This window comes from Phymastichus coffea, unplaced genomic scaffold, assembly GCF_024137745.1.
Source record: "Phymastichus coffea isolate CEN01 unplaced genomic scaffold, Cenicafe_Pcof_1.1 PCOF00093, whole genome shotgun sequence".
NCBI classification, from domain to species: Eukaryota; Metazoa; Arthropoda; class Insecta; order Hymenoptera; family Eulophidae; genus Phymastichus; species Phymastichus coffea.
The window spans coordinates 193,526-207,156 of NW_026706904.1; the positions used below are offsets into that span (position 1 = coordinate 193,526).

At 31.2% G+C, this 13,631-nt stretch overlaps 1 protein-coding gene across 3 annotated transcripts; it reads left to right on the plus strand.

The window, feature by feature from the left end:
- Positions 1-684: 684 nt before the first annotated feature.
- Positions 685-13,501, plus strand: LOC131669462 (homeobox-like protein HDP1). Of its 3 annotated transcripts, XM_058944339.1 has the most exons (5): positions 685-1,244; positions 3,469-3,572; positions 8,654-10,305; positions 10,385-12,785; positions 12,992-13,501. In XM_058944339.1, exons 1-5 carry the CDS (start codon positions 1,182-1,184, stop codon positions 13,227-13,229), a joined length of 4,458 nt encoding a protein of 1,485 aa, XP_058800322.1. In that variant the 5' UTR covers positions 685-1,181; the 3' UTR covers positions 13,230-13,501. The 3 variants fall into 3 exon arrangements, with proteins under 3 accessions (XP_058800322.1, XP_058800320.1, XP_058800321.1); XM_058944337.1 differs by lacking the exons at positions 685-1,244; positions 3,469-3,572 and adding an exon at positions 5,967-8,269; XM_058944338.1 differs by lacking the exons at positions 685-1,244; positions 3,469-3,572 and adding an exon at positions 5,967-8,269 and having other exon boundaries at positions 12,985-13,202.
- Positions 13,502-13,631: the final 130 nt, after the last annotated feature.

Sequence of the window (13,631 nt, forward strand, 5' to 3'; positions counted from 1 at the left end):
AAATTGCATGTTCAAAAACGCGATTTTTTATCTGACATTGTTAAAAAATTTTAGAGGATTTCTAAGCTTATCTTAACGGCATTCAGGTTTCTACTTACACAAAGAAAAGGCTGAGAATATATTTTTACGTAATGAATCCGATACACACATATAACCTCTTGTTTATCAAGTTACTACAAACTGTAATCAGAATAAGTCTTAAGCATAATAAATAATTCCTTTATATATATTGTTTCTTGAAATCCAAAAATAATGTTTGAATTATCCTCATATTTCGATTTTTAGCTTTCATGTGAAACCATACACATACGAATGCAAATCTCATTAAACGTCGTTTCTCTTGTTAAATATTTCACTTGAACTCATATTCATCAAATTCCAAAGCGTGCTCAAAATGATTATTTAGTAAAGTTTGAAGTTTATCAATGTCGCTTTTAGAAAAAACATATTAGTCAACATCTTTTGAAAATAAAGATTAGAGAATTGAAAATCATCTTAACCCATCGGTAACAGCGTTCGGAAAATAATAAACAAGATATGATCCAATTCGTTAGCACGTGAACGACATAAGACGCATATTGAGCCAATAAGAAAGAAACAGTGACAGTCGTCTGCTGTCTTTCCACGCAGCAGCGCAACACGCGTGGTACGTACCGGCCGGTCAGTTGACTAGGTGTAGTGCTCCGTCAGACTGAATGCGCACACGTTCACTGAGCGTTCCGAGGGAAACATCGTACAATAAAGTTCTTAGCTCTCTTTACAGTGTGACTCTGTTAAGCGCACTAAAAATACAACTTGTTATAGCTGAGGAAATATACATGAAATATGCGTTGAATATGATTGTGGCTGAAGTGAATAGCGATGTAAAGAATAATGCGCCGACCTTTCTAAACATAGAGATGGATGTCTGGGCCTGCTGTCATTTCAAAGAGTTTGTATTACGTCGCAACAGTACCAAGACTCGGGCTGCTCGTGCTATCAACTTTAGCGAGTATATAGAGCGCTATGATGCTTGTGATTAGTGTCAGCAGGAGTATCAAAATACTCATGTTTATTGTGATAATCCTTTTCAAAATTCTAACCACAATTGCCGTCTCAAAGTTTTGCGCTTGGAAGGCAAGTTTACAGATCCTAAGAAGTACCCTATCTTCAAGAACTGCCGCTACGTATGTGTTTATTGTATGTTCCGTGCCAAAACAGAAAGGCGTATAAACAGAATTAGGATAAAAATTCTGAAAAAAAAGGTATAACCTGTGGCTTCATTTCTTTTTTATATTTCTAGTTTATTTCTTTTATGCATTTCATGTATTTTTTTAAATCATGAGGGCATAGATTTGAAATATTTTATGATTATTTGAGGCATGAAAATTTTCGTGACTTCGCACGCTCAAGAACGCACACATGTGTGTTTCGAACCTCATCTCGCGCACGTCTTGTCAAAAAATAACGTTATATACATGTGCGAGAAAATGATGTCTGCTTTATGTAGCTTCTTCACTCTCACTTGTCTCAGGCGTACACATCCAAATGTTCTTGTACTATTATCGAAATGTTATTTTATTTATTTTTTCACGTGATTTTTTTTTCTAACAATTTTAAGAAAAGAAGTTTAAAAATATTTTAAAAAATCGGCCAACAAGATTTAATTTAATAAGAAACCTTTTCGAATCATTAAGAACAGTATTTTTCCTTCATAAGAGTTACAGTAAAAAACAAGCGCAAAGGTGCTATTTTCAGGTTTCAACTAGAAAAAATTATGTGTTATCCGGTTTTGTAAATACCTCTTTTTTTCAATAACTTGATCAATAATTTAAGGTTTTTTTTATCTATACATTTTTCTTAGATACTAATTTATTATATTCTTCAATAAAGTAACCATTATAATAAGTATGTAAGAGTTAAATGCTAGAGCGAGAAATATTTTATGAAATTTTGGTTTTATCATAATATTACTGTGAAAAAGGGTTTTGTGACAAAGCGACGGCCATTTCAAACAAATCATCGAACAGAAGCAACTGTTTGACATTCGGAAAATTAATTCAAAATCAATTCAACCTAATATTATTGTATAAAATATATTATTGAAAGTTTACATAGATTTCAACGAGAAATTGTAAATGCACAATATTTTGTTTTCAAAATTTTTACGTTCTACGTAATATAATTAAAACTCGTATAAATATTTGATAGCTCGTGGGCAATTTGATCAGGCGTCTATTGAAAAAAGGATACTTATTTATTTAATTTGTAACATAAAATTGAACGTTTCTATTTACGTTGTATTTATTTTAAACCGTTTATTATTTCATTTTCTCAGTTAAATCTCAAGTTTCAAAAACGTTAGTTTAATCTGCTATGGGTCTTATTTCTTTCTCGACGAATAAGTTGAAACTTGTAAATGAGAATAGAAAGCCCTGCTATAAATTTTAAATGTCACGTTCTGCTCGAAACCGGTAAAATTTTTATCTTTATAAAAATTGAACAACTCATCGCCAGTATGAATGCTGACCCAAATACATATGTGCAACATATGCCGCTCGATGGTTTACGACGCTTGTTGTCATTACAAAATCCGACGATTTATGGCACCCTCATAAAAAAGGTTGCCTGAAAAACTCAATTTTTTTTTTGTTTAAAGTATAATAAAACAGAGCTCTCGTACGTGTATCTATGTAAGAACCCCTTTGAGATGAAATTTAGCATACTTTTAAGAACTATGTAAATTATTAAAAGTAACAATTTACTTGCTCTAAAAATTCTAACGCGTTACGAACAGATTCTTCTTATTTCACTTGTCTTTGTATTGCACAGATTACTTCATCGTTATTTTTGCATTCAATCATTTTTTAAATGTCTATTCAAATTCATTCAGATGTGATTTATTTTCTTTATCTGCTTGAAATTAATAATAAGTATCTGTTAAAGTTATGCTTAAAATTATTAGCACAAACTTAATATTTCATTGAAACGTAATCTTTTCTTGAATTTTACTTACATGTATTTGATATTAGAATAATGCGCACGGAGTATCGAAAACATTTATAAGATCGGCAAATCAATCTTAAAATTAATATCGAACTAAAATTGCCAATGATTATCACCGTTTTAATATAGTCTTTGGAAGTGACGTACCGATCTTACATATTTGATTCCTGTATTAAAATCTAATAAGTCAACATTACAAAAATTGATTTGAATTGTTATGCCGGGAAATCACAAATTCAGCTCTTATTAAAAATTATATTTTTAACATTTACATTGTTAATTTAATCGAAAAGGTTTTAACAAAATCTTTTTTCGCAAGGAGCCAAATGCCAACTTTTTTTTTCCTTATTAAAGAATTTGCCTTTGAAATTTGCTATATAAAATATTTTTGAGATTTGCTGTAAATAATTGTAAAAAGTTCTCTTTTACATTAATTTTTTTCTTATACTTTTTACTTAAACTATTTCTTATAATTTTTTGTAGATCAAAATTAGTCTTAAAACGATGGGTTTGGATAAGAGCGTCATGAAAAAATGTGTTGCTCAAATTCTCATGAAGCCAAGAGTGATACTTGAGAAAAATGACATGTAAGTATGTTTTGGTTTCTATTTATTTATTTTAAGAAAGTAAGAATCGGTACGATTCATCGTTTAAGAAATTCATCCGCGATATATGATAAAAAGATTCAAACTGGATTTTATTTAGACTTAAATATGAAATTGTCATAATTTATAATCAAATTTTTTGCCCAACTGCCCGAAAGTAGCATTTTCCGATCAGTAACATGCTAATTTTGGCCTCGCTGGGTCAATACTCACCACGGCCGGAGAAATTGAAAAGCCTATAAACATGTGAAAAAAAATATTGCAGCGATGCCTCAATTCTCACGGTTGTCAAATTTCACGTTTTATGGCCTTACTGATACTTTCCTGGATTAAATTCATAATCTACTATTATTCAGTACTTACAATTACTATAATCTGGATGTAAAGTGCGTAATGTTCCGAAGGGACTATAAAAGAAAATTTATTATAAAATACACTTGTCGCAAAGTGAGCTGATAATAAATTGCGTTATTACAAATTAAACTCAATATAGAACAAATAATCTAAAGCATGAAAATAGTCAATATGCATTCGAAACAACAAAAACGAGTCATGCATACTCAATCGAATCTCTTCAGTCGACTTCTGACTAACTCCTGATAAAATTGTCGTCCAAGTAGGTCAAGTCTTCTCTGCGACCCTTCCGTGTTACCTGTCTTATCACTGACAAGGAAAGGCAGAGAGTTGTCCATCGCCAATTTTATTTAAACTTTGCAAACTTTGCATACATGTACAGTATCAAAAAATCTTGGACACGTTTCTTTTTTAGCCGCTCATGCGGTAATTTAGGAGGTAAAAACGGGGTTGGTAATTTATATACTTATTCTGCATTTGAGTGTATAACAAGAATTTTCTGCATGTTGTCTTATTATTTTTTCCAATATCTCTTCATCGCTGATTGGAAACTTTGGTTCTTTATCATTGCTCCGATTAAATGACATAAGAGTAAGTTTGTTACAACTTTTGTATTAATAGGCATTTTATAAATGTATATAATATTTAATATGTAAGAATAGTGAAAAATTTGATTCGAAAAGTTACGCGATCAAATTCTGAATACAAAATTTTCGATGATAATAAAATAATTATTTTCAAGTATTCTTAACAATTTTATCAATTTTTCCTTATGAGCAAATTGAAATAATATATAAAGATAACAAAAACTAAATAACATTGTCAAAAATATGCAGTGGTTAACCATTGCGGCATCGATTCCACACATCAATAACAATATGATAAATCAATTGCGGTTTCCGCATTTGTGTTAGCAAATAAAAAAAAACTAACAAAGTGTACAGTAATATACAAAGTGTTATATAATAGTAATATACAAATACTACTACTACTACTACTATTATTATTATTTTTATTATTATTATTATTATTATTAAAGAAAATAATTTCAGCCTCGCGTGCTTTTGCGTCCGAGAGAAGTCACACGAAGCTAAAATAAATGTTTCACCCATGTAACTAACTTTATTTTTCAATACGACGTGTGTAACACAAGATTTTAAGCATGTTATATAAAAGCGTTATGATGGCATTCTTGAAATGTTTATTTTGATTGCCTTTGAAAGTTTATCGCTTTGTTGTTGACATTATATTACTATCACGAGATAAATACACCTCATGCAAATCCAAGTTCATTTTGATAAACATTCATTATTTATTTTGTGCACACTAATCTTAACAAGTACATTACAAAACAAGTTATATTTCCAAAAAATGGCCGATATGAACATCTTGAGTTTTACAATTATTCGCGAAGTTATGCTTTAATCTAACCATTAATGAAATGGAACTATTTTGCTAATATACCGTTTCTAATAAGCTCAACTTCCATTAAAATCAGTTTAACCGTTCCCGAAATATGCGCGATAATATATAAAAAAAAAGTGAACGGTCTTTGAACCACCGCCAGAAACTATGCTTTTTATGCTATTGAACAATAAATTGATTGATTTTTTTATCAAATAAAAGAAACTTCATTAAATAGAGTATAATTGAGTACTATATTTTTATTATTGTAAATTATAATGCTATTTCACATGAAATATTTAATTTTTTTATTTAAAAATTACAACTATCATAAAAATTAATATTACACGAATAAAAAAGTTAGTGATGAATTATATTTTAGCCAGAAATTGTATATGTACAACAATAATGATTTAAATAAAAATCGATTTTTTAATCGATTTCAAGTGAAGTACATTGACGGTAGGATTACCCTTCCGTACTATGAACATACATATTCAATGTGCCGTCTTTGCCTTCTTCAACAGCTGCTTTATCTCATTCTTTCCCTCTTGGCAGTTCCTTTTCGGCGGCCAGAGCGGTGAGCATTTAGTTCTGCTCTCACCAACGCTCGGTTCAGTTCGGCGACAAGCCGGCAGTTGCAGCACTATAAGCGCTGTTATTCAGTTGTTTGCGAGCTGTTGCGAGTGCGTTTGAACGGTACGCTTGTGCATGAATGTATGTGTGTGTGTTTTACTGAGAGATTTATTTTTGAGTGTTTTGAGTTATTTTTCAAACTATAGTGAAAGGAAAAGGAATAATATTCAATTTACAGTTTCGATGAAGAATGTACAATCTTTTTCTTGACGTATTGTGAGCGAGGTTATTTACAAACATGTATGAAACTAAAGAAGAGTTGAAGGATCGTGAGTGCAAGATCCTCGGTCACTGGTAGTACGTAGCACGAGAGAAAAAAAAAGAAATATGAACCGCTATAGCGACTACGCACGTGATCTGCACAGGATTTCGAACGTTGATTGTTTTTCCTCGCGAGCCACAATTCTTCCGTTACGCGAGTTTCCACGTGAAAATGATCCTCGTCGTTCGCGCAGTTATAAAAAATACGAAGAAATCAAGTGCTCGCGCGAAGATCAACCTTTGTTCACGATGTCTATCGAACCGTATAGACTTCGTCGCGTTATTGTGCCGCCCACAAGATCACAATACATTAAGCCGTCTAGGATTCCAAATGCTCGCGATCCAAGGGGTTTGGAAGCTTGTCGAAAGTTAAACTCGAGATCAAAAAACTGGAAGTACGCGTTAAATTGGGTTCCTACGCTAGTAGAAAACGATAGAGTATTACAAGAAGAAGAGACTTGTGCTATTTTAGTGATCGATGTTAGCGAGTGGGAGAGCAGGGCGATAAAACGCAGCTATATCGAGATAATTCCGCACGAGTGTAATGTGCAACGTGCTGTCGTAGAGGTGAAGAATCAGTTAGCTGAACTCCTAGACACTAACGATGATGATTTGCTCATGACTCCCGAAGAAGCTCACATAGTTGAAACAAATATACAAGTGTCCGCGGGTGACGACCGAGCAAACGGCTACTGGAAACAATGCGAAAGTAGCGATTCGATGTCACCAAAAGAATTTTCTACGGTCTTTAACACAATCGAAGATAGACCGATGCTTGAAATCAACCAAGAGCAAGAGGTCGGGTATGTCGATAAAAAAGTTTCCATGCTGCGTCTAACCGACGAGGACGAAAACGAAAATAGGGTCGTTTACGAGATGGACGAGGAATTGGAGGTGCCGCCAATCCCGACATCCGATGAAACCTATATAGAGTGCATTGATATCGACACCGAGGATTTCATTAAGAAGGAGCCTAGGCTCTATGATGCTGATGTTGACTGTATAATTGGTCTCAATAATGTTGTAAAAAATTCAGTCGTTCCAAATGAATCAAGAGAACTAGTATCGGGATCCGATGGTGCCGATGTCGAGTGCATCATTCTTGATAGCGACGAGGAAGAGCCTACAGTCCCGAATAAGGAATCAGCACAAAAATCGCACATTCCATTCGATAAGAATTTAACGCAGCAGGTGCTGGACGAGGTAATAATCGATGATTCCGACGACGAGGAATCGGATATCATGTTCGTTGCCATGCAACTGTCAATGGGAGATTCATCATCGGGTGCGCAAGTTACCGATCTGAAACAAGCTGAGGAAAGTGTCGGGTTCGGCAATACAGAGCCAACAAATTTATGTATGGCTCATAAGACTGATCGGTCGAGTGTCAGCAGTAACAAAACACCAACGACAATGCAACTCGAAACGCTAATTGACGCGCATGAAATATGGGTTTGCGACAAAGCCGACGACGTTGCACATTGCGAAATTAGCAAAGTGCAACCAGAGACCGAAGAGACGGCGCATCGCGCAAATATTCCTGTGGCGATAAATACCACACAGAAGCGAAAGAGGGGGTACAACGAACGATTTTATAACTATATGAATGAGCCTTATACGTGCAAAGTGGATAAGCGGCGGAAAGAAAATAATGATGTTGTGAACGATGAAAGCCAAAGTGACAATTGCAAAGCGGTCGTTGAGCGAGTACCATCACCGGTATTCGAAACATTTTCAAGGAACAGAAAAAAAAAAGTAAGGAAGAAATCGAAACCTGACGGAAAAGTTCTCCAGCTGGCCCGTACATCGTCGTGCGTCATTACTAAGTCGAGCACGAGGAATCATCATCAACCGATCCTGTTTAGCAATTTTTCTGCGCTTGTTTTTTTTTACAATTATCTCAAGAATTACACTACCATCCACAACTGCCTAAATTTTTTCGTAACAAATTTTCAAGAGCTCTCGATTATCGAATTTCTTCGAATCGAGTGCATCCAAAAGAACATCAACTTCTGGCGAAATAGGTACCTGTGACGCTATTATAAGCTATTTTGCTACAATGTAAATATTTCACGCCCTCAAAATAGAAAATCAAGGCAAAATATTTTTGTAAATAAAAATTTATTTAATAGGATATTTATTAGTTATTTCAAATTAATTATTTAAAATTGCTAAAGATGTCAATTTTTTCAATATATTAGGATATAATTTATTTTTCAGCAAAGTAAAATAATTATAGGGTCGTTGCAATACATGATTTACACATAATTATATTAATGTATCCAAATGTGCTATTCAATTATTTATGTATAATATTTTTATCTTAAAGATTTAAAAGAAATATTAAATGCTTAAGTATTTTATTTGTATTTTTATTTTATTTTTTAAATTTCCGTTTAATTTTTCAGATATGATCATTGGCATCACAAGGAAAAGAATGTTCATTTTATAGAACCTGTACATGATAAACAAAAATTTGTGGAATCATCAAAAAACAAAGTTTGTGATTCTGGTAATAAAGTTTTGCCTAAAAGGACTTATATCAAAAAACAAGTTCCAGAATTAGATCTAGATGATTTAGTTAATAGGCCTCTACCTCAAAAAATACAATTTGATGTGAGAAAGTTGAGTATAAACTTACAAAAAAGAGTAAAGAAAAGAAATATAACTGTAGATAGTACAATTGTTTCAGAATATAATGACTATATAAGCAACCTAAATAAAAGAAGAAAGCTAACAAACTTTACCATAGAAAATGAACAAACTATGGATAATATAACCAATTATAATGATAGATTATTATTCAATGATAAGATTAAAGAATCTTTAAATGCAACAGAGCTACCAACAAATAGTTGTACCGAATTTTTAGGACCACAAAGTGAAAATATGTGTTATTTGAACAATAATAACAATGACATTACTTGCAACAAATCTGAAAAACAAAATTCATCTATCTTGCAAATTTTGCGTCAAGATTGCCTTTTAAATACATACAATTTAAATGAAAAATATACAAAATTGAATGAAAAGTATGTATCACGCTTGGAAAATGTTAATAAAAATTGGTCAAATGAAAACTCATCTGAATGTTATTCAGACTTTTGTTTATTTATGGTAGATAAAGTGTCCAACCTATTAAACACTTCACCATCTCAAGATTCAAACATTGAAATTGATCACAATTATTGCATTCTCCAAAAAGATTCAAACAGTTCTGATGAAACATGCACTGAAATTTGGAATGATCAAATAAACTTGAATGAAGATTCAGAAATGCAGGTAAATTCTGATTTGAACAATCTTTACACAAAGAAAGTAGATAGACTAAATAAAAAACTGGAAAGTTTATCCCAGAAAAACACTAGCAATAAAGTAGAAAAAATAACTGCCATGAACTACGACTGCAATAAATATCAAACGGATGAAATAAGACATTTGCAACAAGATGGTCAAATAGATAATTTAGAATTAACAACATTGCAGTCATTGGAAGAAGAGCAGTCAAGAAGTGTTGCTGTAAATAAAAGCTGTATCAAGAATTTACAACTTTTACCACTAAATTCAACCGAATTGAGTAACAGTGAAGATCAGCAACAGCAGCTGATTTTTGATGAAAGAGATATGCAAACCGATGCTACTCATAAAAAAAATAAGAACATTAAAATTTCATTGAATAAGAAAAAAAATTTGACACAGGAAATAACTTCTTCAAAAAATCAAGGTAAAATAACTACTAGTAAATCTTCAAATAAATTAGATTTTCAAAGTAATTCCTTAGAAAATATTAAACATCATCAACATAATGACTATTCAGATGTACAAAATAGTCAAGCATTAATTAATAATGAAAAATATGTTGAGTCTAACAATGTATTAGAATCTGAATCTAATTTGGTCAAAGAAAATCAATTTTCAGTAATTTTTAATGATACAAGAGATTCATATTGCTATATTGTTAACGAGATTATATCAAAACCCACTTTTCATGATGAAAAAGATGAAAATTTTATCAATGTTTCAATTAGTTTTGCAAATTCAGAACATTCTTCATTAAAAGGTAAGAAATTGATGTCTGCCTTGGTGATGAGTTGTTGTAAAATATATTAACTTTTATAGAAAATAAATTCTTTTTACAGAGGACCAAATAGTAGATTACATAAAACACAAAGAAAGTGGTTTAGATTCTTTTAAAACTCAAAAAATAAGCGACATTAACACTTCAAGTTCATTATCTCTTCAAAATAAAAGAGATATAGATGTTAGAGACTTGCAAAATGAATTGGAAGAAGGAGATCTTGATTTTCATACATCAATCCACGGAATAAATACTCATTTAAAATATAACAACAATGAGTATAATTCCAGTTTTGATGATGAAAAATATGAAAATCAAGTTATTGTGGACACTGTTGATAGCAACTGTATATCAAGTTCATTGGAAAAGGCTAACCAATCTTTAAAATTAGATTCTGAATGTATATTGAGTGTGTCTGAAATAAAACATTACCAAAAACCACAGAAGCCATTTTCGAAAATTATAAATGATGATGCTATGCAATCAAACTTGAAGAACTTTATCGATATCGATAAAGAGGGTGATGATATTATTGATCGTGAGAATATCAGTAATGAGTCCAATTGTTTAAAAGATGATGAACTAAATATATCAAATATTAATAATGATTTCAATGTGCAAGTCAGTGAAACATCTAATGTTCCCAACATGGATATCACTTTAGAAAATCAATCAACAGTTTCAGAAGTTTCACCAGTTTCATTGTCAATGCCAAGTTCACATGAAAATGATTCAAGTAATGTATCGGAACATTTACAAACTGTACTAAGTGCTACAATAATGAATTCTTTAGATAAATCAGACAAAGAAATTCCTGTTATAGATATAAAATCGTTACTTTCATCCACATTAAACAATTCTTCTACAACTCCTGCGAGGAATATTTTTGTAAGTAATGAGCACAATGACCAAGTTTTAAACATAAATAAACCAGTAAACTCTACATTGAATGTTAAATCGACTATTCCGTCTAGTACGAATGTCGATACCGATTTTAATAATCCAGAAATTTTGGAAAAGTTTAATTTAACCAGAGAAATTATAGCTCCAGAAGATAGAAAGGCAGAAAATTCTATAGCATTTGAAAATAATGATGAAGAGGAAACTTTATGTTCTACTTTAGAAAACATGTTGAAAGTCGATTTCGGAAAAAAACGTGATGATTTAAAAGTTACAAATGAACAAAATTGTTTAAATGTTGAAGTGCCATCAGCGTCTTCATTAGTTAAAGTTTCACTACTGACTGGACCAAATTCTGAAAATAATTACGACTTGTTAAAAGCTTTGAATATTAATTTTGATGATGAAGTGGACGTTATAGCTGATAAAACATCGGACAAAAGTTCTCATGGAGTCATCAAAGTCAAGAACTTAAACGAAATGTTGCAGAAAGAATCAAATCTATGTCCAGAAAGAACGACTTTGAATTCAAACGTTTTATCTGAAAATTCTCCATCAAAAGTACCAGAAGACATTCAGCAGAATAAAGACTATAGTGTAAAGACATTCCAAGGACAATCAAGTTTACTTGTAAATGTGTCTCCTCCAAACAATCTTTTAAATGCATGTATTCCTCCACCATCACTGTCAGTTATGTGTATGAATCAATCTATGCCAGCCAAATCACTTCAGGCGTCAGTAAATATGTGTTGTATGGCTTCTACACTGGAGACTACAACAGATAAACAAGTTGTATTGGCATCTTCTATATTCCCAGGAATGTTTGATGCACATGCTACTCCTTCATTTTGCAATAAAACAGTTTTTAATCTAAAACTGCCACCAATAATGAATATCGTTTTGCCACCTCCATATACAATACTTTCTTCTGATAAAATACCAACTATTAGTAAGAAAATACAACTTTATAAGTTGAAATTACTGAAAAAAATAATAGAAACGTTAGCAATACTGGAGAACATAAATATCAATATAATCCGGAAACACATTGAAGTGCTATGTTACAGGCAAACATTAACTGAAGAAACATGGAATATACAGGAAAAAATACTGATTTTAGCCCAATGTATTGAATCGTTTAAGAAACTGACTAAGAATATAAATTATAGTAATATTATAAAAGCAATTATGGGTTCAATTTACACACAAGTTCATGATAGAAATTTATTAGAAAAAATGTTCAGACTTTTCCAAATCTTAAAAATAAATGGAATATTCAAATCTCACTCTGAAAACCAGCAGCCTCTGACATTGGAGCTAGGAGCACAGTTAAAACAGACTGACATTGGAATGAGTTGTTCACAGAAAGATGTACTTGAATATCAATTAAAAATTTATAAAGAAATCTTAAAAATAAATCAGTATTTTATTGAAAACAATAGAGTTGAACAATCAAATATTCAATCTAAGAATCAAAATCATATTCAAAGAAGTTCACCTACAATTTTACAGCAAAATGTTATAACAGACAGCATTCCTGTAATTGACATTGTTAATAATAGGTACGGAAAAAAGTAAAATAAATTAATAAATAACATTTTGTTACCAAAACAAAGAATTCTAACAAATATTACATCATGCATTATTTTACTATTGAGAGTGAAAATTAAGCTTTCAAATAATTTTAAACTGAACTGTATGCAACTGTGTGGTCACTATTACAACATTTTCATATTGCATGTAATAATTATTTGATAATAGTTTTCAGAATTCAACCAATATTCAACATGTTCAGTCTGTTCCAAACGAGAGTTTACCTGAAGCAGCAAGGAAATGAAAATCAAGATCCATCCATACAAACGTTCATCCATATCGAAACATTTTCAAAAAAATATGATATTAACAAAATAGTGAATCTGAGAAAAATGAACAATTATGTAAGAAATGTTTATTGCAACGTATTATTCAGAAAACTGTTAGGATATGCAGTAGAAGAAAGAATATAGTAAGAGTTGGTAATCTGAGCATAGCGTTTCTTAATTTATGTTTTACTTAAATGTAAATGTTAAACTATTGTATGAGTACTGTAACAGAGGGATCTCGACATGTTTTATTTATTTTTGATACTCATGTTACAGTATTTGTTACCTTATTTAAATAAAAATTAGTATTTAAACCTTTTATATTTACTTAAATATTTAAAACAAAAAGATTATAATAAAAAATTATGTTTTGAATATGCCTTTTAAATTAAAAACTAGTCATGATAGAGAAAACTATAAGTTTTGTTTCAAAGTTTGTATTAGAATAAATTTTTTTAATTGACTTGAAATCTTATTTATTTTCTTCTCCTAATTTAAGTTACACTATTTAGTTTTAATCTACTTGTAAAGGAATACTTCAGTGAA

What these genes read in the sequence shown, in the direction of transcription:
- LOC131669462 (XM_058944337.1), top strand. Translation starts at nt 6,312, where the DNA reads ATGAACCGCTATAGCGACTACGCACGTGATCTGCACAGGATTTCGAAC. An exon ending in ATCAACTTCTGGCGAAATAG is followed by an intron (nt 8,270 to 8,653) that starts GTACCTGTGACG and finishes TTAATTTTTCAG; the next exon opens with ATATGATCATTGGCATCACA. An exon ending in AGAACATTCTTCATTAAAAG is followed by an intron (nt 10,306 to 10,384) that starts GTAAGAAATTGA and finishes TTCTTTTTACAG; the next exon opens with AGGACCAAATAGTAGATTAC.